This window comes from Hibiscus syriacus, unplaced genomic scaffold, assembly GCF_006381635.1.
Source record: "Hibiscus syriacus cultivar Baekdansim isolate YM2019G1 unplaced genomic scaffold, ASM638163v2 tig00109980_pilon, whole genome shotgun sequence".
NCBI lineage: Eukaryota > Viridiplantae > Streptophyta > Magnoliopsida > Malvales > Malvaceae > Hibiscus > Hibiscus syriacus.
This window is the reverse complement of record NW_024062547.1, coordinates 379,744-401,258: the sequence shown is the minus strand read 5'-3', so window position 1 is coordinate 401,258 and position 21,515 is coordinate 379,744. Positions and strand designations below refer to the sequence as shown.

The following is a 21,515-nucleotide window of genomic DNA, read 5'->3' as shown; positions in this document are numbered from 1 at the left end:
AAGAATTTAGCCAAATGTGAGCTCCATCCCTTGAAAATATCTCTCAAATTAGACAGTGATATGTAATTGATCATGCTGTCATACACTATTATCTTCAGGGATGGGAGCTGAAGTTGGACGAGAAGCCAGTGACGACGTTCCAAAACAGGGATAAACACCTGCGATCATAAGTAATAATTCATTTATTTTCACACTTATTTATGAACACCTTTAAAAAATTTAAAAAATAAACACTAACCTTATCGACCTCCCACCATGCAGGATAAAGTTTAGCTTGTCCATTGCCCAACAAAAATGGTTCATCTCGTTGATTCTTCAAGTGAACTGCGTGAAAAGCTGTCGTCATTATTGTATATAGCGATTTTTTTTTATTTTTTCTAAGCTTCCTTATTATTAGTAGACGTGACACCCACGCATCGATATGCTGTTTTACAAAAAAATACATATATTAGTGAATTACATTAATTTTTAAACAAATTAATCAAAATAATATATAAGACAAATATAAGACTTACCTCTGCATCCAAATAGCCACTGTCTTCAACCCCTAATAGCACACCCCACCAAGACCGATCAAGCAACAAAAACATTTCATCGTTGAGTTTGCTGATGTCAGTGTAACACCCTTGGCTCCGTTCATGCAGATAAAAATCAACTGCGGTCTTAGCCCAAAGGGTATTATCCACAATTGTTTCCGGTAGTTGTCTCCTCTCCACTTCAGATACCGGAAGGGTACTAGCCGGTAACTCATACGAGAGCCAACTCTCATCCATCATGTCTGGAACCGGTGGGGGTTTCTCAATACTTCGATATATTACCCCATGTGAATCGGGCTCTGGAATGGTGGGAGGGACCTCTTCAACGATGACAGTGGCCTCTTGAACGGTGGGGGGGAATCTTGAGGGAGAATAGGGGCCTCTTGAACGATTGGAGGGGACTCTTGAGGGATGACCGGTGAGTCGGGCTTCTTCTTGCGGAGTCTTCGCACCATTGGGGTGAACGGAGACGTAATAGCACGTCCACGCCGTCTGATGCGTGAACTCCGTCGTGCAAGGAAAACCCGACGTAAAGCATCCACCTTATCGGGCCGCTAAAAAAAATTAATACATAAATCAGTAAATAAACATACATGATATTAAACAAAGACAAATATGTTTCAAACTAGCATTGTATTCACCCAAATCATTATTCTATCATAGTTCACAAAATTCTCAGATAACATTCCAGAAGTAAGCACTTATATAAACATTTAAAAGGACAACATATATAAACATTCCAGAAGAAGAATAGTTTATTTTTCGCAACACGAAACTTAAAATCGCAACGCGAAATGACTATCGCAACGCGGAAATGGCTATCGCAATGCGAAATGAAAATCGCAACGACAAAATCGCAACGTGAAATGAAATCGCAACGACAAAATCGCAACGCGAAACACAAATCGCATTGCGATTTTCATTTCGCGTTGCGATTTTGTCGTTGCGATTTCATTTCGCATTGCGATTTTGTCGTTACGATTTTCATTTCGCATTGCGATAGCCATTTCCGCGTTGCGATAGTCATTTTCGTGTTGCGAAAGTAAACTATTCTTCTTCTGCAAATTGAAACTTGAATGGATTGCATTACTTCAACCAAAAGACAAAAACAAAACCAAAAACAAATACTAACAAAAACAGTTTAGCAGTATTGGCAGCAACCGAATGAATTACGAGTATGAAAAATCTTAAACTTACCTCGTTGCGTAGAGTATGAACCTCATTCTGCAACGATGTTACCATCTCACGTAGAGCGGTTACCTCACCGCGTAATGTAGACACCTCAACACGCCATGCACCATCGTCTTTGCGTAAAGTACCGACCTCCTCACGCAAGGCATTGACCTCATCACGTAACTCCCCTAACTCATCCCGTTGAGGTGGAGGTGGAGAACAGGGAGATAAACTTCGTGGCATCTTTGCCGGTCGCCTATCTTGCGGTGATGGTGGAGAAGAGGCTCGATGATGTGACAGAATAGGTGATGGCTGTCGTTGTGGAGGTGTATAGCCGGGTCGATCAGATGATGGCTCTGGGTGAGGTGATAGCTCTGGGCGAGGTGATGGCTCCCGAAGTGGAGGCTGCTCATCAACCGTTCCATCAAAAAAACGCTTACTAGCTTGCCACCAATCAGTGGCAAGCTCAGCTTCCGTGGGTGTCAGCCTCTGTAGAGGAGTGTTGGCCTCCTAACAATATAAAAGCTCAAACAAAGTTAAACGTGTACTAGTAATAACTTGTTTATAAACATATGGTAGTATTTATGTTAACTTACATTATTTATTGTCGTATACCGTAGTAAATCTTCCCATTGCAAGGTCCGTTTCCTCTTCCAGGAAATAGCCCTGGGAATATCATTTGAAGTTTTTATTGCATATGTCTTCATGGCGGGAAAGGCCTCAAATATCCAAATCTACAAACAATATAATAACAAACATTAGTAATTGTTAAATAATTACTTATAATTTTGGAAACATCATATAAAAATTCTTACCTTAAAGGCCCAAATAAAGCCTGTCAAAGTGTATTTGGAACCATCGCCATGCAAACTTTTTCGATCATCCAAGACAGACGATAACTTATTCCATGTAGCTTTCCATAAATACGAGCCCCACGGAAACAGGTTCCACGCATTTAGGTCTTCTACCAATTTGATTAGATCATTTGGAATAGGTTGTCTGGCCTCTCTGCCTAAAAAGCCGGCATGCAAAAGAATTAGAAGGCATACTCGGACAACGTCGACGTCATCCATCCGAGTAAAACCATCTTTATTATTCAAAAATCTTGTCAGGTCTTCTACGTGTAGACTCGGCCTCTCCAGCTCAGGAAAAACCCAGGATAGCCATGATGGGCGGGTAATGTGTCTAGTGTACCGACCTACATCATCGTGTCCGAAGCATAGACCGGTGATTAAGCAAAACTCCTCCCGCCCAAAACACGTATACGCCGGTGGAAAATCAAACCATATCTCTTCATCACGACGTTGTATAGTCTCTGGTAGATCGCTAGTCATGGTTTGAAGAAACAGGTGTGTCAACATCGCATCTCCACCGGGATGTTGTACTTTCAGCCATGGCCCGAAGCATGTATCCTCAAACATTTTTCTTTGTGCAGGTGAAAGCTTCGACGCAATTGTTTTGGCCAGGCTGACTTTATTTCTCAAGGTCAATTGAGCCGAATAAAAGTTCTACAAAAACAATAAACATACTAAATTAGATATACCAAAAACTACACTGTGAAGATATACCAAAAACAATAATAAACATAAATAGTAGTAGTTTATTCTTCAAACTTAAATATGCAACACTGTGAATTTCGTATTTGTCTTTGTTTTTTGGTTGAAGTAATGCAATTCATTCAAGTTTCAATTTGCAGAAGAAGAATAGTTTCTGAAAATGAAAATCGCAACACGAAAATGACTATCGCAACGAGAGAATCGCAACGCGAAACTAAAATCGCATTGCGATTTGCATTTCGCGTTGCGATTCTTAGTTGATTTAATAAGCAATCTAAGTGAAATGGTTAATCTATTATTGAAATTACCAGTAAACTTATCATCAATTTCAATATGAAAAACCTAATAATAATGCAAAAATTTTAAAAAGAAAATAATTAAAAAAACTAACCCTCGTTGGTTGATTTGGTTGATTTTCCATTTCTGATTGTGAGGGTGGCTCTGAGAGATGGAGATAGACGGATTTCGCCGGAGATGGGGACGGATTTCGTCGGAGATGGGTGAGAGAGTGAGAGATGGACATGGGACTGAGTTGTGATTTTAGGTTTTAGGTTATGAGTTGCGATTACGGGATATACTGTGGACAGTTCAGTGTTCTTAATATATTAATATTCATGTTTGGAATTTAAAAATAAAATACTTGGCCAGGATACTAATGGCGCTTTGAAAATCGCATTGCGATTATGTATTATCGCGTTGCGAAAGTCAGTATCGCGTTGCGAAAGTAAGTATCTCGTTGTGATTTTTTATTATCGCATTGCGATAGTCAGTATCGCATTGCAATTTTCCCAATTTGCGTTGCGATTTACTTATTCGCATTGCGATTTTCCCAATTCGCGTTGCGATTTACTTATTCGTATTGCGAATTGGGAAAATCGCAACGATACTGTAGACCATCGCAACGCGATTTTCAACTATCGCATTGCGAAAATGAAACGCGAATTTGCGATAATGGAGATCGCGTTGCGAATTAGCGATCGCATTGCGATTTTGTTGGTCATTTTGGCAAATCCGGAAAAAGTTGGTTAAAATCGTATATTATATGGGATTTTTGGTCACTGAGGTTATTTTCTCTTTTATTTATTCTTTTTATTTTTTATGTCTGCATACGTTATTGTTTTCTTTTCTGTTTTGTCTGTTCTCATATTTACATGTTTTTTCTCCTAATTCGATCTTGTATTTCACTATAAGTCTAACATCTTTTGACATTTTAAGGATGTTTTCAAATCAATCTAAGGTAAGTAATTTTGAATCATTATTTTACTTTTTAAGTTAAACTTACAATTTTCTTACTTAATGACAATTGGAAATTACATAGTACCGAAAGGGCAGTTCAAGTGTGCTAACCCTTATTTGATTGTAACCGACTCCCGAATCCGATATATCACTGGTAAGACGCATATCAGGTAAGAAATAGGGTATTCGATCAACCCATTTTTAATAAAGTAAATGATCGGTGACGACTCCGAATCTATAATTTTCTAAGTCGAAGTCCAATTCCGAACTCACCGAAAGACGATTCTGACAGTCCTATTTTGGTCAATCAAATATTTTTTTTTATAATCGTATCTATTGTTATGTTTTGTTCCATGATCCTAACCAATAATGCTTTGGTGGCTGCTATACCAGATATTCGAGATCGTGATTAGAAGTTAAAATTTTTACACGTTTGTCGAAACCAAAATGTTGCTACAGAGATTGGCAGCTTTGAATCGTGGAGCACTCGTTGAAGGAGTTGAGTTTGTGGATCCCCGACGAAAATTCTGGCAACATTGCATGAAGATTTAACCGTTTCTAATTAAGGCTGAATGTTATTGTTCTATCAAAAGAGATAAACACAACTGTTAATTAAATTAAATGAACGTAGTGCCGGCATAAGTATAATCCAGGTGTACCGCTTTTTAATTAAAAGTTAATGAAGGGTGAACAAATGGAACATCCTCTCCATGCGACGTAGTCGAAGTCCAAAACTTGCTGTTCAGACAATTATATCCTCATTATTTTTTCCTTTCTCCAACATGTATTTGCCAAACCATTGCCGCCCATCTATTCCTTACGTGATTCAACGAGTCTATATATATATATATATATATATATATATATATATTTAGATCTAATTATATGCTATAAAATAAAAAAATACATTGATTTAGGATATTAGATGAATAAAAATAAATGATTAAGAATAATAATAGAAAATATGATATTCACTTGGAGAAAATTATCAAAAACAACTGGATTTCGTTAATAAAATTAATGAAATATTCCTTTGAGAATAACAACAGACATCAAAAGAACTCAATAACCTTCATAAAAACTCATTATTTCTATCGAACGAGATGCTTTGTGAAATGATAAAGGAGTGGTAAGCGAACCAAACTATCGATAGGTTGCTTTGCTACATAGTTTCGATTATATCCGCAAACAACCTTTTTACCAAAGAGGTGACCTAACTATACGTGATCATTGAAAAATCAATCAGAAAATAAATGTCTTAAGTGTCTTTTTGCGGGCACCAAAACAACCACAAAGGTATGCGAAAATCATACCAAAAGACAAAAGCCATAAGGATCATACAACAGAGAAAAAGCGTGTCACAATAGCAGAGAAAAAGCGTGTCACAATAGCAGAGAAAATGCATGCCATAAGAGTAGAGAAAAATGTGTCACAAATACATAGATTGTTATTCAAAATTGAAGAAAACTAAACAAATAGATATAATATAAAAAAATTAATAATCATCGCGCTCAACAACTAACATTAAAATTAATATTATTGTATATTAAATAAAAGAAAGAAAGAAAAATGTAACACAAAAATTTTGAGAGAACTTAAGTTAAAAAAAGAAAGGGTAATTATGCATAAATCATTTAATTTTGAAACTCCAACCTAAATATTGTGTGTAAAATGGTTACCATAAATGAATGAGAATTGATATCATTTTTTTTAAGTTAAAGATGATTATAAAATATTATTTGTTTAAAGTATTCTCAACTATTTAATAATGAACATTTAATTATTCTTGTAATCATTGTTTTTATTAAGCTAACAGTGATTATAAAATATTATTTGTTCAAAGTATTCTTAATCATTTGACAATATACACTCAATCATTCTTGCAATCATTGTTTTTATTAAGCAAAGGTGATTATAAAATATTATTTGTTGATAATATTCTCAATCATTTAACAATGAATACTTAATTACTCCGTAATTATTGGTGTTTGAAACTGTAACCTTTAAAATTAATAATAATTTCTTTAATTATCAGAGTAAATTGGTTCATACATAATTGATATCATATTTAAAAGTAAGACGACACATTAGTCTTAATAATCGGCTATCAACCCAATCTTCACCATCTCCTCACATTTTCAGATTTTTATTTATAATATAATTGTATTTGTTCATAATTTTTAATTATTAATAATATATATATTTTTATAAATATTATTACTTGAATTTAAATGTTTTAAAAGATAATATTTCCTTTTATCATTAAGTTTAAATAGGTTCTCAAATTTTTAGATTACTTTTTTTATATAAATCTAGAATGAATAAAGATAATATATGTTAAAAATTTTAATTTTAGTCTAATTTTAAGAGTGAGTTTATCATTTGGATCATAAAATTTAAACTTCTTTTCATATTTTTTAAATATTAATAATTTAAATTGTTAATATATATAATTATTTTATTTAAATAAATAAATATTTTCTAGAAATAGATTATTGTAATCAAAATAATAATAAAAATTAATCTTAAAGCAATCTTTTCTCACCTCATTTTGACAATTTATAAATACTTTACAGTAAAATTTTCAAAATAATACTTAAAAAAACAGTATAAAGTATTAGAAAAATTATTTTCTTATCTATTATAATGTTGAATAGAAGAGTTGATGATTTTCTCAAATTGTATAAATATACTCACAAGTTACGTCTTCTGAGAATAGATTGTGTTTTCCATGAGTTTCTCATAAATCATCAAATAATCAATAAATCTCTAAAAATCGTCACCATAGAAAAGAAATTATATTTAAGTAATTCTATTATACAACAATCTTAAATACACCCATAAAGTTATTTTTACCAAAAATATTAATTTTTGATAAAAAATAATATTTTAAATAACTTTCAATATTAATATTTTTATTAAAAAAATAATATTTAAGTAACACTTTACAAAAAATATTAAATATTTTAAATAACATCAATATTAATATTTTTGATAAAATAATATTTTAAATAACATTTTACTAAAATTATTAAAAAATATTAATATATTCAGTACTACATTTCATTAATAGTATATTAACCTTATTTCTATTTTCCAGAAGTCTAAAGAAAGACGCAGAACATTTTAGATTGCCAGCTCTTCAAAACAGCGACTAAGCTTCTTCTCCTTCGTTCTCTCCCTTTACTTGGCTACGACTTTTACTTTCGTCCTCGATTCTCTCCGTCTTCTTTGAAGGTAGCCCTTCTCCTCCGCTTTCCTCGCTTTTTGTGCGTATTATATATATTTTTAGCACTAGTATACATATTCATACATGGATATTGCTAATGATTCTTCAATGTTTCAGTTTAGTTCATTAACTACTATACAATAAACCGGTGGGTTTTTTAATTTATTTATTTTTCTTGTTTTGTTTTATTATTTTTGCTTTCTTTTGTTTTCCTGAATTTTTACTGTATGTTTGGCGATAGATTTTGGTGGAAGATTGGTAACTGAATTTGTAAGGATTTATTAGTTAAGATTTAAAGATTTTATAAGGGTTTTTTTTGGTTGAATTGATTTTATTGTTAATCGTGAATTTATGTGTTGATTATGTATCGATATGATTTTGCAGTTTAATTTCCATGAAGAAATTTCATATGCTTCAATCAAGCACTCGATTTCAGTTTCTTTTGTTTTTGCAAATTATCCGGAGTCCTCATTAGATGCTTCAATGGTAAAATTCTACTAGAAGTTCATGTACTATAAAAGGAACAGTTTAGTCTAAAAGGGTAAAATTATTGTTAGTTTGCTTAAATATTTTGATTTAAACACTCTCTAGTTCTCTCTCAATTTCAAACTCGGAACATATTTATCTCTCAACATTTTGTGTGTGACATAATATTTTAAAACACTTATGAAATCTAAATGCAAAATTAATTCTTATTATAACTCCAAACTTTGTTGTCTTCACTTACAATAATATTCAAAACATAAAAAAATTTAAAAGGTTTAATTGAAAATAATGTACACGAAATATTTTTAGAATTTTTAGATTTTGAGTGAGACTAAAAGTTTAATTGAAAAAGATGATATAAAAAACATAAAAATTTTCAAAATTGTGAAAAATTTATAATTTTTTATTTTATTTTAAAAAAATTATCCAATCACAATTGGATATGCGTCATGTGCTGTCAGAAACTATCAACACCATTATAAATCGTTATTATTTACTCACTTTCAAATGTATATTGAATAAATTACTCTCCTATATTTTCAAGAGTGATCAATTGTCTTAATTTCAAAATTGACAGAGACCTATATTTAAGCCAACTAGCTAAAAACTTTAAAATTTTGGACCAAAATATTCACTTTTCAAGCGTACAAGGACTAAAATGTCCCTTTTTATGGTAGAAGGAACCAACATAAACTTTCAGGTATAGTAAAGGTATTAAAAAAATTCATTTTTAATAGGACTAAAGTTAACTTTTAATTATTGTACAAGGAATTGTACTTTAACCATGCTTAAATCAAGCCCTCATTCCAGTTTCTTTTGCTTTTTCAAATAACTACGGGAAGCCACCATTAAGTAGGATTTTTGTGTGCTTTAGAAACCTTCTACATTATTTCTTTTACGATGTGAAGTCCTTTTACATTGTTGAAATAAGTTGTCCTGCTACTGATGAATTCTATGGATTCGTGATTCTATTTGTAGATTAAAGGAAGTAGAGTTTGTGATTGTATTATTCTCAGAATCTAATTGTAGGAATCTGCTTTATGGTGTTTTACTTTTTCGACGTTAACCTTGTGATTGACTTGATTTTTTTTTTCGTGTAAGAAACTGTGACTTTCTGGGGCTTTATGCATGTCTAGCCCTGAGGTTACTATTGACATAGTGGAAGGAGCACTTCCTCGATCAGAAAGAACAAAATCTCTTGATGCCAGTGCCGAAAAAGAAAACGGTTCTATACTAACTAATGGTGAAGTTGTCCATAGTTCTGAAACTGCTGGATTTAGAGTTGGGGAACTCTTGCCTTGGAATGGAGACTTTTATTCTGGGTCATTACTCGGCAATGTGCCAGAGGGTCGTGGAAAGTATGTTTGGCAAGGTGGTTGTGTGTATGAGGGAGAGTGGAGATGTGGGATGAGGCAAGGGACTGGCAAGATACAATGGCCTTCTGGAACTGTTTATGATGGTGAATTCTCAGGTAGTTATATCCATGGTACTGGGACATACATTGACTCTAATAAATTAATTTACAAGGGGAGATGGAAGTTGAATCGCAAACATGGTTTGGGATATCAAGTTTATCCTAATGGAGATGTGTTTGAGGGCTCTTGGATCCAGGGAACACCTGAAGGCCCTGGAAAATATACTTGGGCCAATGGAAATATTTATCTAGGGAATATGAAAGGTGGTAAAATGTCAGGCAAAGGAACCCTCACTTGGACAAATGGAGACTCCTTTGAAGGAAGCTGGTTAAAAGGAATGATGCGTGGATTTGGAGTATATAACTGGAGGGATGGTGGTTGCTATGTAGGAACTTGGACACGGGGTTTGAAGGATGGAAAAGGATCATTTTATCCAATTGGCAGCCGACTTCCTGCCTTACAAGAGGTTTACCTCAATGCTCTGAGAAAAAGAGGATTGTTACCAGATTTGAGAAAGCATAACCATTCACATATCCACCATGCTTCTTCTGTAGACATGGGGTGTGTAAAGGTTTCTGGCAATCGGCCATCTCATCGTAATTCTGATAAGCTTGCTGAAGGAAACTTATTAAATCTGGATCAGTCTCGCAACAGAAATGTTTCCTTGGAAAGACGCTGGAGTCTAGAGGTATCCATCGAAAAAGTTATCGGACATGATTCATCTTCAGATTTAACTGATTCTTTTATTGAAGGAGAAGAAAAGGGGAGTGGAAACAATGCACCAGTCTTAGAACGTGAATACATGCAAGGTGTCTTAATTAGTGAGTTTGTGTTAAATGATAGTTTTTCAGCATCATCCAGAAGAGCTAAACGGAGACAAAAAATGTTAGCCAAAGAGGTTAAGAGGCCTGGTGAAATGATTAGTAAAGGCCACAGGAGTTATGATTTAATGCTCAGTTTGCAGCTTGGAATCAGGTCTGTTCTTTTATCTTTTTCACTTATTTACCTTTAGTCAGACAATGATGGCTCTTAATTTTCTTATTTGTTTGTCATTCTAAATTTTATTGGTGCTTTTGTTTACCATGGAGTTTATCATTCTAGACTGGACTGAACTGGTATTGTTATTTAATTTCGTTGTAGATATTAATAGAAAACCGGAAGAGATGTTTCAAGTGATTGACTAAATGAGCATACACTAAGAAATAAAACGGCCGCCCTACATTGGACAATAGATTAAACATTTATATTTGCTTGTGAACCTGTTCTGAGTACTACTTAAATATGTTTCTTCATTGCAATTTAAATTTTATGGCATCTTTTGTAAAGAATGCATACAAAGATACTTGACTTTATAATCATGGAGAATCAATATATGGTCTTCCTTAATTTGCAATGACATTGTTTTGAAAAATCTACTGCTGAATATATGTTAGATTTGGCCAGATACACTGTGGGGAAAATTACACCTGTACAAAGACGAGAAGTAAGAACATCAGATTTTGGCCCCAGCGCCAGCTTTTGGATGAATTTTCCTAAAGAGGGTTCACAACTGACACCTCCCCATCAATCAGAAGATTTTAAGTGGAAAGATTACTGCCCAATGGTTTTCAGGTTAGAGATACCTCGATTTCAATGAGGTTCTATGGTTCAGTTTGGAGGTTTTGTCTATCTGCTATTTAAGATTTATGTCCTTTGGGGAAAGTGTTTTAAATTTTAATTCCTTTCATTTCTAGAAGGAAGATGTTTTGATAGACAAGAAGGTTGAAAACTTGCCTTTTGGTCTCGTTAACCATTACACATGTTGGAGAGATGTTTATCTTGCCAAATTAGAGGCATATCATGTACACTGGCAAACTCTTTGAAGAAATTTATTAGTATTAGGTTTTTCCTTGACGTTTTTAAATGTGTCCATCACTCAAAAGCTGGTATCTGTCCATTACTTAAAAGCTGAACATACTACAATGTTACATCAGCAGTTCTTTGCATCTATCTACACTTTTACAAGTTCATTCTTTTGATACCTAATACAAGATGCATCTGTGGACATCATGTGATGCACTAGTATTCTTTTTGAAATATTGAATAAATATGCTTCCAGAAGGGCGATAATTACCTATATTTTTGTTCTTTTATTTTTGTTTTTCTTACTATTTTGTATGGCTATTTTACTATTTTATTTCCCATATTGACATATATAGAACTAATTGTAGGAATTTAAGGGAGATGTTCAAGATTGATGCTGCTGACTACATGATATCCATTTGTGGAAATGATGCTCTCAGAGAACTTTCTTCTCCTGGAAAAAGTGGTAGTATCTTCTTTCTGTCTCAAGATGATCGTTTCATGATTAAGACACTCCGGAAATCTGAAGTAAAGGTTTGCGATCTCCAGTTTTACCTTGTGTATTTATACTTCTTTTGCACTAGCTTGAGTAAATATGATAATTGCTCTCAGGTTGGTTAACTTGTAATTGTACATGTCAGGTTTGCTATAGATATTTGTCAAGTATGCATTTTTTTAAAACTTTTCAAGCTCCTTAATTTTAAAAAATAATAATACCATACCATAAAGTATATACAAGATAATTCTATCTTTGTTGCTGTCATCCTTCTGTTCCTTTTTTTCCTCTGATAATTGCAGGTTTTATTGACTGAATTCTTGCATATAGGTTCTTCTAAGAATGCTTCCAAACTATCATCGTCATGTGAGGTCATATGAGAACACACTCATAACAAAATTCTTCGGTTTTCACATAATCAAACCATCAAGCGGTCAAAAGGTAATAAGCGCAGTAGAGTTCTTTCCTATGCAGAGGTCTTTTTACCTCAATCCATACAATTTATAAAGTGGTGTCACTGAATACAATAAAATATTTTTAGGTACTTTGACTAAGAACTTTGTTTTCCATATCTTATTTCATGGTATGTAATGAAAGGTTCCTTCAAGATTTTGGAATCTCTTTTGACCATTAGAAGCTAACAACCATAAACCATACCCTTTTTGCAGTTTCGCTTTGTAGTAATGGGAAATATGTTCTGCACTGAGTTAAGGATCCATAGAAGGTTTGACTTGAAAGGATCATCACTAGGGCGTTCTGCGGACAATGTTGAAATTGATGAGAACACAACACTTAAAGATTTGGATCTCAACTACTGCTTTTACTTAGAACCTTCTTGCCGAGAGGCTTTATTAAGGTAACTGGTGAATTGGCAGCTTCTTTGTTATCGTCTATTATCCTACATTTTTAAGCTGACATATTCTTGGTCCATCACTTAGTGGTGTGAACTGTACATTTCATTAGAGTAATATTTCTGTGAATCTTTATTTTAGTAAAAGATAATTTGTTCTGTTTCTTGGCGAAGATATGGTTTACTTGGCAATTTTAAGAACATAACTAGACCGCTTTCATGATATAAGCTTTATCTTGTCCTATCTTACTTGAATATCATTCTTATATAATTGGTTTATACCTTCCAAAGTTTGATTTTATTGCATTTATATATATTTTGCAGGCAAATAGAGACTGACAGTAAACTTTTGGAATCACAACACATAATGGATTATAGCCTTTTGCTTGGAGTGCATTATCGAGCACCCCGACATTTGAGGTCTCCCATTTCCTACAACAGAGTGGATGGATTAGGGAGTGTTGCAGAGGAAGGTTGGTATTTATGAAAACTTGATCTTCTATTGGCAGTTTATTCTAGATTCAAATGTTTGTTCACATTTGGATTAAGGATTGCAGTGTGTATGGATAGGGGAAATAATTGACATATTGGCAAAATAGAATTAGAATAAATTGCGTTAGGCGGAACATATTGCAGAGGTTAGATTAATAGTAGACAGACTTCACACTTGAAACAACAAACTACATCAGATGGTATGCGGTTCCATTAGTCAGTGATATACTCCACGGTATAGAATACGGTATACGCCGTAATTATCTGATTGAATTTCTTTTGAATCATCCTAAAGGACAGTGAATTGATACAAAAGTCATTTGGTGTTGATGTTTTTCTAGAGGATGAAATTTCCAACTACCCACAAGGACTTGTTTTGGTTCCTCGTGGAACGGATGACAGTGTTGTTGTCGGTCCTCACATACGAGGTCGACCTCTTAGATCCGCAGGTGATGAGGATGTCGATCTCCTTCTTCCTGGTACAGCCAGGTATGATATCTTAATATGTACAAAATACATGCACCGAGTAGCTTGTGAATTGTGATTTTTAGAAATTCTTTTATCACTTCTTTGAACAGACTCCAGATCCAGCTTGATGTGAACATGCCAGCAAGGGCTGAGCAGATTCCAGGGAAAGAAGAGAACATGTTCCATGAAGAATATGATGTTGTCCTGTACCTAGGCATGATCGACATTTTGCAAGAATATAACATGAGTAAGAAGATTGAACATGCCTATAAATCTCTTCAGTTTGATTCCGTATCCATATCCACCGTTGACCCTACATTTTACTCGCAAAGGTTCCTGGAATTCTTTCAGAAGGTATTTCCTCAAAACTCAATTAAAGGTTGATAAATTTCTGGGTCTATTTTCCACTCTCCTGAGTTTCCTCAAGATGGTCAAACTGTTTTGAGAAATCGAATGCTAGGAGTCGGTACAATTTGAATACCCCGAGCAGCATTACTGAAATAGTAGTTAAAGATGGTCATCTCCAGTTCATGCGAAGAATTGTTCCTCGCCATTGTTTTTTGTTCTGCTTTACGACAATATAGTAGGACTTGTTCAATGCTTATACATGAACTTTTAACTCAGAATTTCCATAGCTTGTCTAAATTCAAGGATCTATCCACGATATCACACGATCTATGGAGTTCGGAAAACATTAGAAATTGGTTCATAAAAATAATATCCGGTACAGTGGCAGATCTACGTTTATCTAAGGCGATATCGAATTTTTTTCTGTTAATTATTTATTTTATTGATTGTGTTATTTATATCTGCATAACTGTAATTTTATTTATTTATTCTCGGGTTAGATCCACTCTTTACACACTAAAAAGTAGAAACGTATGGGTGTTTTTGCTCGAGTAATACAATTACAGGGTTGAGATGGTACAAGGAATGAGTCGAAAGGTGTTACAAATAGCATGCACCTTGGTAGAGATCATTCCCGAGTGGTAATTTGAAATAACAATATATAATAAAATACAATAATTTATATAAATCTCTATTTTTTTATAAAAAAAATGGTTCCATCTTTAGTTCGAGTATCCTAAGAAATAAGTATCTTATATATTAAATGGATATATTGTCCTCTAAAGGCATCAACTTTTTTTTTATGAATAATATGGTATTTGCAAGATAGTATTTGTTTAGAGTCTTGGCTATGTGTATATATCATATAAATGTAGTTGTTCGAATCTATGACTAAGATATTAAGTGAAATGGAAAAAATATTAGCGATGAAAAAGCTAAAACAATGAATGAAGAGAATTTGAGTTGAACCATTGCAGATTTATCATATTATTTTTTTTCCTACCATTTTCAATCTTTCTATAAAATCGTTAGAACATCATTTCACGCCCTTCTTGGTAAAAATATCATCAAGTTGCTTAGTACTAAAGCCTAGCTTTTGTAAAAGTGTTCTTTTCTCATCAGTTATTTTTGTTTATTAATCTTTCTGGACTCTATTTGGATTATCTCTAGTTCAAGTAATTTAACATTATTATAGAAGGCTTTTCCCCCTCAACTTCACTATCTTATTTTTCAGTGTCAGTTTAGAGTTTATCTTTCGTACTTCTATCCATCATTTATTCCAATTCATTATATATTTATTTATAAACTGCACGTTTAGTATTTAAACTATTATTATTGTTTTGTTTTGATACTCAAATTTATTTTAAAAGCTTAATGATAATGTCGACATGTCACTATAAAGTATGTCACATCAATATTAAAAAAATTAAAAATCATGTCAACAAATTTGTTAATATTTTAACGAGGTGTCAAATTGAAACATAAACTAAATGATAAGTATGATTTTGAGAAAAAATAGACACCAAAACAAAAGAAACTAATAATTTAGATACTAATCATATAGTTTACCCCTATATTCATTCAATAAAAACAATAAAATTATTTACCCAATCATTTTCATCTTCTTCAAATTCCAAAGTATATGTTCAAATACAACTCTCAATCATTTGGAATTGAACACTCGTATTCTTAGCATTACTGATGTTAGTACTACTGAAATCACTAGGGTTCGTGCAGACTCACTACTATATGATACATCGAATTATTTATCTTTTCCTTTAAGTGTTTTTATTATTAGAGAAAATAACTTCAGTGACCGAAAATGCCTTATAATATACGATTTTAACCAACTTTTTTTGTATTTGCGAAAATAACCAACAAATTCGCAACGCGAACTCCAATTTCGCAACGCAAATTTCCCAAATTCGCAACTCAGTTTTGAAATTCGCAACTCGAATCTCTTTTTCGCAACGCGAATTTGGAATTCGCAACACAGAAGTCAAATTTGCAAAGCGCGTTTATTTTCGCAACACGAATTTTATTTTCGAATTCGAAACACGAATATTAATTCACAATACAAATGTAAACAGTATATCCCGTAAATTGTAACTCATAACCTAAAACCCTAAATCGCAACTCAATCCCATCTCCATCTCTAACTCTCTGCATCGACATCTGTCCCCATATTCGACGACCCCCCTCCATCTCCATCTCTCAAAGCCACCCCATCTACGGCATACGATTGTGATTTTTTGGTCGTCAGGTAGCCTTATGTCCATGACTGGTGGCAAAACTATTTGTAAGTCATCTGGTATGTCCCACTCAGAAGGATGTGGAATAGGGTAGTCTCGGCATAAGTCTGTAATATACTTCTGTAGTATAGCAATCCATAGCATATGCGCTTGAATCATCTTGGTTTAGATGAAGAGCAACTTTTATAACATGGCCAGACGGATAACCATATGTTTGCCATTTCATACAACTACACGTCTTTGCATTTAGATCGACAAGCCCATTTAAGTCATTATCCAAGACTTCAAACAAAGTGTTGAACATAGTTCAACTCTCAATGACGTTGACTTCACAACACGTTTCGTTATCTTTTTTTCAGTCCATGGTGTAACACGACGTTCCAATGTTCCTGTAAATTTAATAAATAATACTTAGTAAAATCTATTAAATATGAAAAGGTGCGAATTTAAAGAAATAATACATGCATGGTTTCTTTTCTTGTAGTACCACTGTTGAATAGAGGCTCGAAAAAACTCCATTAACATACTAATGGGTAATTTTCGGGAATGAAAACTTAGAGCGTTGATTGATTTTGCACTATTAGACGCCATGAAACCATATCTTGCTCCAAGTTGATGCACTCTTGACCATCTTTCAAACCCGACATCTTCTAGTGTTTGAGCACATTGAGGCAAAACACGTCTTAAACAATTTATATGCTTATTAAAATTCACTTCCCGATAAGCTTTTACAGCATTCCAGTATGTCCATTTGTGATTTTTTATACCAGCAGACCTTGATTTTATATTTCTGTACAAATGAACACCACAAAATCCATGAAAAGCATATGGGAAACACCTTCTAATAGTGTTGTCAATTGAGTTTGCCCTATCAGATATGATTGTCAGGTTACTAATAGGACCTATGCAATCCCTAAGATGTCCCATAAAGCATGTCCATGAATTAAAGGTTTCAGATTTGCCAACCCCGTAAGCTATTGGTAGTATCCCATTATTAGCATCCATGGCTACTGCTAATAAGTTTACTCCAAGGTGTCGACCTTTCAAATGTGCTCCGTCAACTATAATAATTGGACACATGCAAATAATAAACGAACAAATCTACAAAATAATATACACAAGAAATAAAATCATTTAAATGTGAAATGCATGTAACTAACAAAAATGAGTCAACAAAATTATATTGATTTACTAACCACAACACCAATGGTGATAAACAACAACTCAAAAAGTCAATCTCTATCTGTTTTGATATGAGTTACCGACCCATGATTTTTCAGCTTTAAATTGTGGCAATAAGCCGGCAGTTGGGCAAATGATGCTTCTGGCGACCCCCTCAACAATTCCAAGGATAAAATTTGGCTCTCCAAGTTTGAGAATATGAGATACTAATCTTGAACCGAGCATTCATGTCAGTCATAATTTCATGTCCCCGATATACTCTGCCATTCAAAAACATTAACTCACCAGAAAACCACCAAACACATTTTTGTTTGCCTGTCTATGGTGAGGAAAAACTTGGGTTCTTGAACATGTATGTTTATCAATAAAAGTCCTAACTTGAAACATTTCGCAATCTTTATCCTCTTTGCAATCATATGCCACGTACAATTTTTGTCAATCCTACACTTTGTTTCGAAACGATTTTTGCTTGATTTGTTAACTTTTAGTTGATAGCCATCTTCCACACATTTCGTATACAAAGCTATCTTCAAGTATTCCTTCGTATCAAAACAATCATCTTTCTTGATACGAATAACTTTTGTGTAACAATCAACTGCTATCTTTACCAACCCTTCTTCCGGTATCTAAGTAATTCTGGCATATTCCAGTTATACTCCCGTGGTATTTTCTTCTTTTTCTTTTCTTCGGGGACTTCTTATTCTTCTTTTTCTTCTTCAGGGTTATATGAATTACATAATGGATGTTCAACATGTTCATTCACAGCTGTAACTTCCTCTTCATTATCATCAACAACATCTTCCTCGGCAGCGGTTGTTTCATCATCAAAATTCAGGTATTGGCCAATATCAAAATCATTACACGCAGGGTCTATTTCTTCTTCTGAAACATCATCAAAATCCGAGTATTGACCAAGATCAAAGTCCGGGTATTGACCAAGATCAAATTTTGAATACTGACTAGTACTCACATTTTTTCTATTGGCTCATCATCGTCTAACTGGTCAATACGAAAATCAGAATTTAGGGCTGAAAGTTGATTGGGATTTGGATTAAGGAAAGGTTGTGGGTTTTGAGATTGTGTTTGGTATTGGAAATGTGGTGAAACAAAATTTTCTTGGTGATGAAATTGTGGTAGAACCATGAAATTTTGAGGTTGATAACAACGTTGTACATTGTGAGCACCATAAACTGGGGCTAATAACTTAGTTGATTACTACCCGTTACTGACCCAACTTCACTACTTCTAGGTTCAACAGTATACAATGTAACATCATCTTGCGAAACACTAATGTAAGCAATGAATCGTTCAACATCTTCATTGTCGGTTAACAAATAAACTTTACCTTTTCTCTGATAAGATAGCTTAAATCCACTTAGAAGCTCTAAATTCAATTTCTTTGAAACATGTAACATTAGAGTTTCATAAGTTAACTTTTTTAATGACAGTTTTAGTTGAAGATTCATGGGTAAAGGCATATATTGTAAAACACCATTAACATTCTCCCATGACCCTCCATAACACAAATCTATCCAAACATGATCAACATTAGATGATTTCATTCTACAAATTGTAAATTAATTTACTAAACAAACGAGCTATAAACTAGATATCATCACTAACTTAGAGAAAAACATACCTTTATTAAGTTGATAGTTGATAATTTGGGAGAGAAATCATTGAAAAATTATATAGAAATAAAATTATGTAAAAAAAATTAGGATGGGGAAGGATGTCGTTGGATATAGGAACGAATGTCGTCGGAGAGAGTGAGAGATGAGATGTAATGAGTTGCGATTTAGAGATTTAGGTTATGAGTTGTTGCTACTGCGTAGTTTATATACCCAAAACACTTGTGTTGCTAAATTAAAATTCGAATTGCGAATTCGGAAACTGAGTTGCGAAAACAAAATTCGTGTTGCGAATTAGGAAATCTTGTTGCGAAAAGGAAACTTGTGTTCGAATTTAAAAATCGCGTTGTTAAAAAGAAATTCGCGTTGCGAATTCAGAAATCGAGTTGCGAAAAAAAATTCGCGTTGCGAATTTAGAAATCGAGTTGCGAATTTAAAATTCCGTGTTGCGAATACCAAATTCGCAATTTGGAAATTGCATTTGCGAAATTGGAGTTCGAGTTACGAATTTGAAAATCGCGTTGTGAATTTAGAAAATCGCGTTACGAAAAAGAAATTCGAGTTGTGAATTTCAAAACTGAGTTGCGAATTTTGAAATTGTGTTGCGAAATTGGAGTTCGCGTTGCGAATTTGTTAGTTATTTTCGCAAATCCAAAAAAAAAATAGTTAAAATCATATTATAAGGCATTTTTGGTCACTGAAGTTATTTTCTCTTATTATTATTGTTATTATTAGTGATCACTATTATGTAACTAGTAGAGCTATATTACATTATTTGAGGATTCTTGCCATATTATTATATTATTTGACTTCAAGAAAATTCTCGTTGGAGCCTTCTAATTAGAGTAATTGCTTACAATGAACACAATGACCTATTTGTTGCAAATCCTTTTATGATATTACAAAAACCTTAGGATTTTCTTTCAATTATTAAAGTATTTAGGCTTAAATATCAATTATATATCTATTTTTATCAATACAATGTTTAAGTGATTGTGGTAGTTATTAGGGCGTAACTGAGATGAGACATATTGCAAGCTACTCGAGTTCTACTCGATCAAAGCTTGGTTAATATTTGAATTGAATGGATTCAATTCAAACTCGAATTTAACTCGAGTTATTAACGAGTTGAAACGAACTACTTGATACTCAACTCGAAAAGTCCGTGAGCAACTAAAAATATATAATTTTTTAAATTAAATTATTAATAATATTAACATTTTTATGTTGTTTTCGAGTTCGAGTTCGAGATTCAATCGAGCTAAGTCTGAGAACGTTTCGAGCTCAAATTTTGTCGAACTTGAATCAAACTTCAATTTTTAATTTCAAGTTGACTAAAATAAATTTATATAAAACTAAAATTCACATATCACAATATATATTAAATTTAATTTCATTCCTAATTTTAATATGAATCATTTTGATGTTAATTTATTTTCTGAACTTATATTTTAATGCATACGTATATATAATCCACCATAATAAAAAATATAGTATTCTCTTTTTTTAATTAATCTAAGGTTATTACAAAAAATAGTATTTGTATGAACGCCTATACACCTGAAAATACAACTGCTCGAACCTGTAATATCTAGAGAAAACAACACTCATTTTTACCACTGAGGTCACTCAATGTATTCAAAAATCAACATTCTCTTTTTGTACAAGATTTTCCTCATAACTACTATATTTTATTCCTATAGGTATTGAACTCACAACTTACAAGAGAAATGAGATGTCAAATGAGAGTTTTTACCCTACATTCAATTAATTATATTTAAATAATCAGTTTAAGTAATTATAATCTAAAAATTATAAAGTATCATTAAATTTATTGAATTGTTGTTAAATAATCAGTTAATTTTATTAAATTAATACAAAAGGGTTACTAAATCTTATTAAGCTGATACAAAATAGTTCTTAAACTTGTTAAAGTTTATCATTATTTGATAATAACAGATAAATTTAATGATTATTTTGTAAATTTTAAAACTTCATTAACAAAAAAATAATTTCATATAATTTAATGAAAAATTGCATAGTTTACCTTTATATGGTTTTTTTAAATAACCTTTATATGGTTATGCTAGCGGTTTATGATGATTATTATCATATCATGTATGTCCCATCCGTCATTGGAATATCTATGCCTATTCAATAAAATTTGAAATTCGAAAATTGAGCTTCCTTTAGGACCAATGCAATAATAATGTTTGTTGAATTTCTTAAAGATAACGTAAATTTATTTCTTCTTCTTTTCTAAAATTGATATAAAAAAACTTAATTTTTTCCCTTTCAGTTACAGAACTTCGTCCTAATTAAT

General features: G+C 32.9%; 1 protein-coding gene across 3 annotated transcripts; it reads left to right on the top strand.

Annotated features, from left to right (window-relative positions):
• The first annotated feature begins 7,632 nt into the window (after positions 1-7,632).
• LOC120211695 (phosphatidylinositol 4-phosphate 5-kinase 9-like) lies at positions 7,633-14,450 on the top strand. Of its 3 annotated transcripts, XM_039210186.1 has the most exons (10): positions 7,633-7,738; positions 9,318-10,606; positions 11,075-11,242; positions 11,842-12,007; positions 12,300-12,410; positions 12,638-12,825; positions 13,144-13,292; positions 13,509-13,511; positions 13,653-13,800; positions 13,890-14,450. In XM_039210186.1, the coding sequence occupies exons 2-10, from the start codon at positions 9,345-9,347 to the stop codon at positions 14,161-14,163; spliced, it is 2,469 nt and encodes an 822-aa protein (XP_039066117.1). In that variant the 5' UTR covers positions 7,633-7,738; positions 9,318-9,344; the 3' UTR covers positions 14,164-14,450. The 3 variants fall into 3 exon arrangements, with proteins under 3 accessions (XP_039066117.1, XP_039066116.1, XP_039066118.1); XM_039210185.1 differs by lacking the exon at positions 7,633-7,738 and having other exon boundaries at positions 9,121-10,606; XM_039210187.1 differs by lacking the exons at positions 7,633-7,738; positions 13,509-13,511 and having other exon boundaries at positions 9,121-10,606.
• Positions 14,451-21,515: the final 7,065 nt, after the last annotated feature.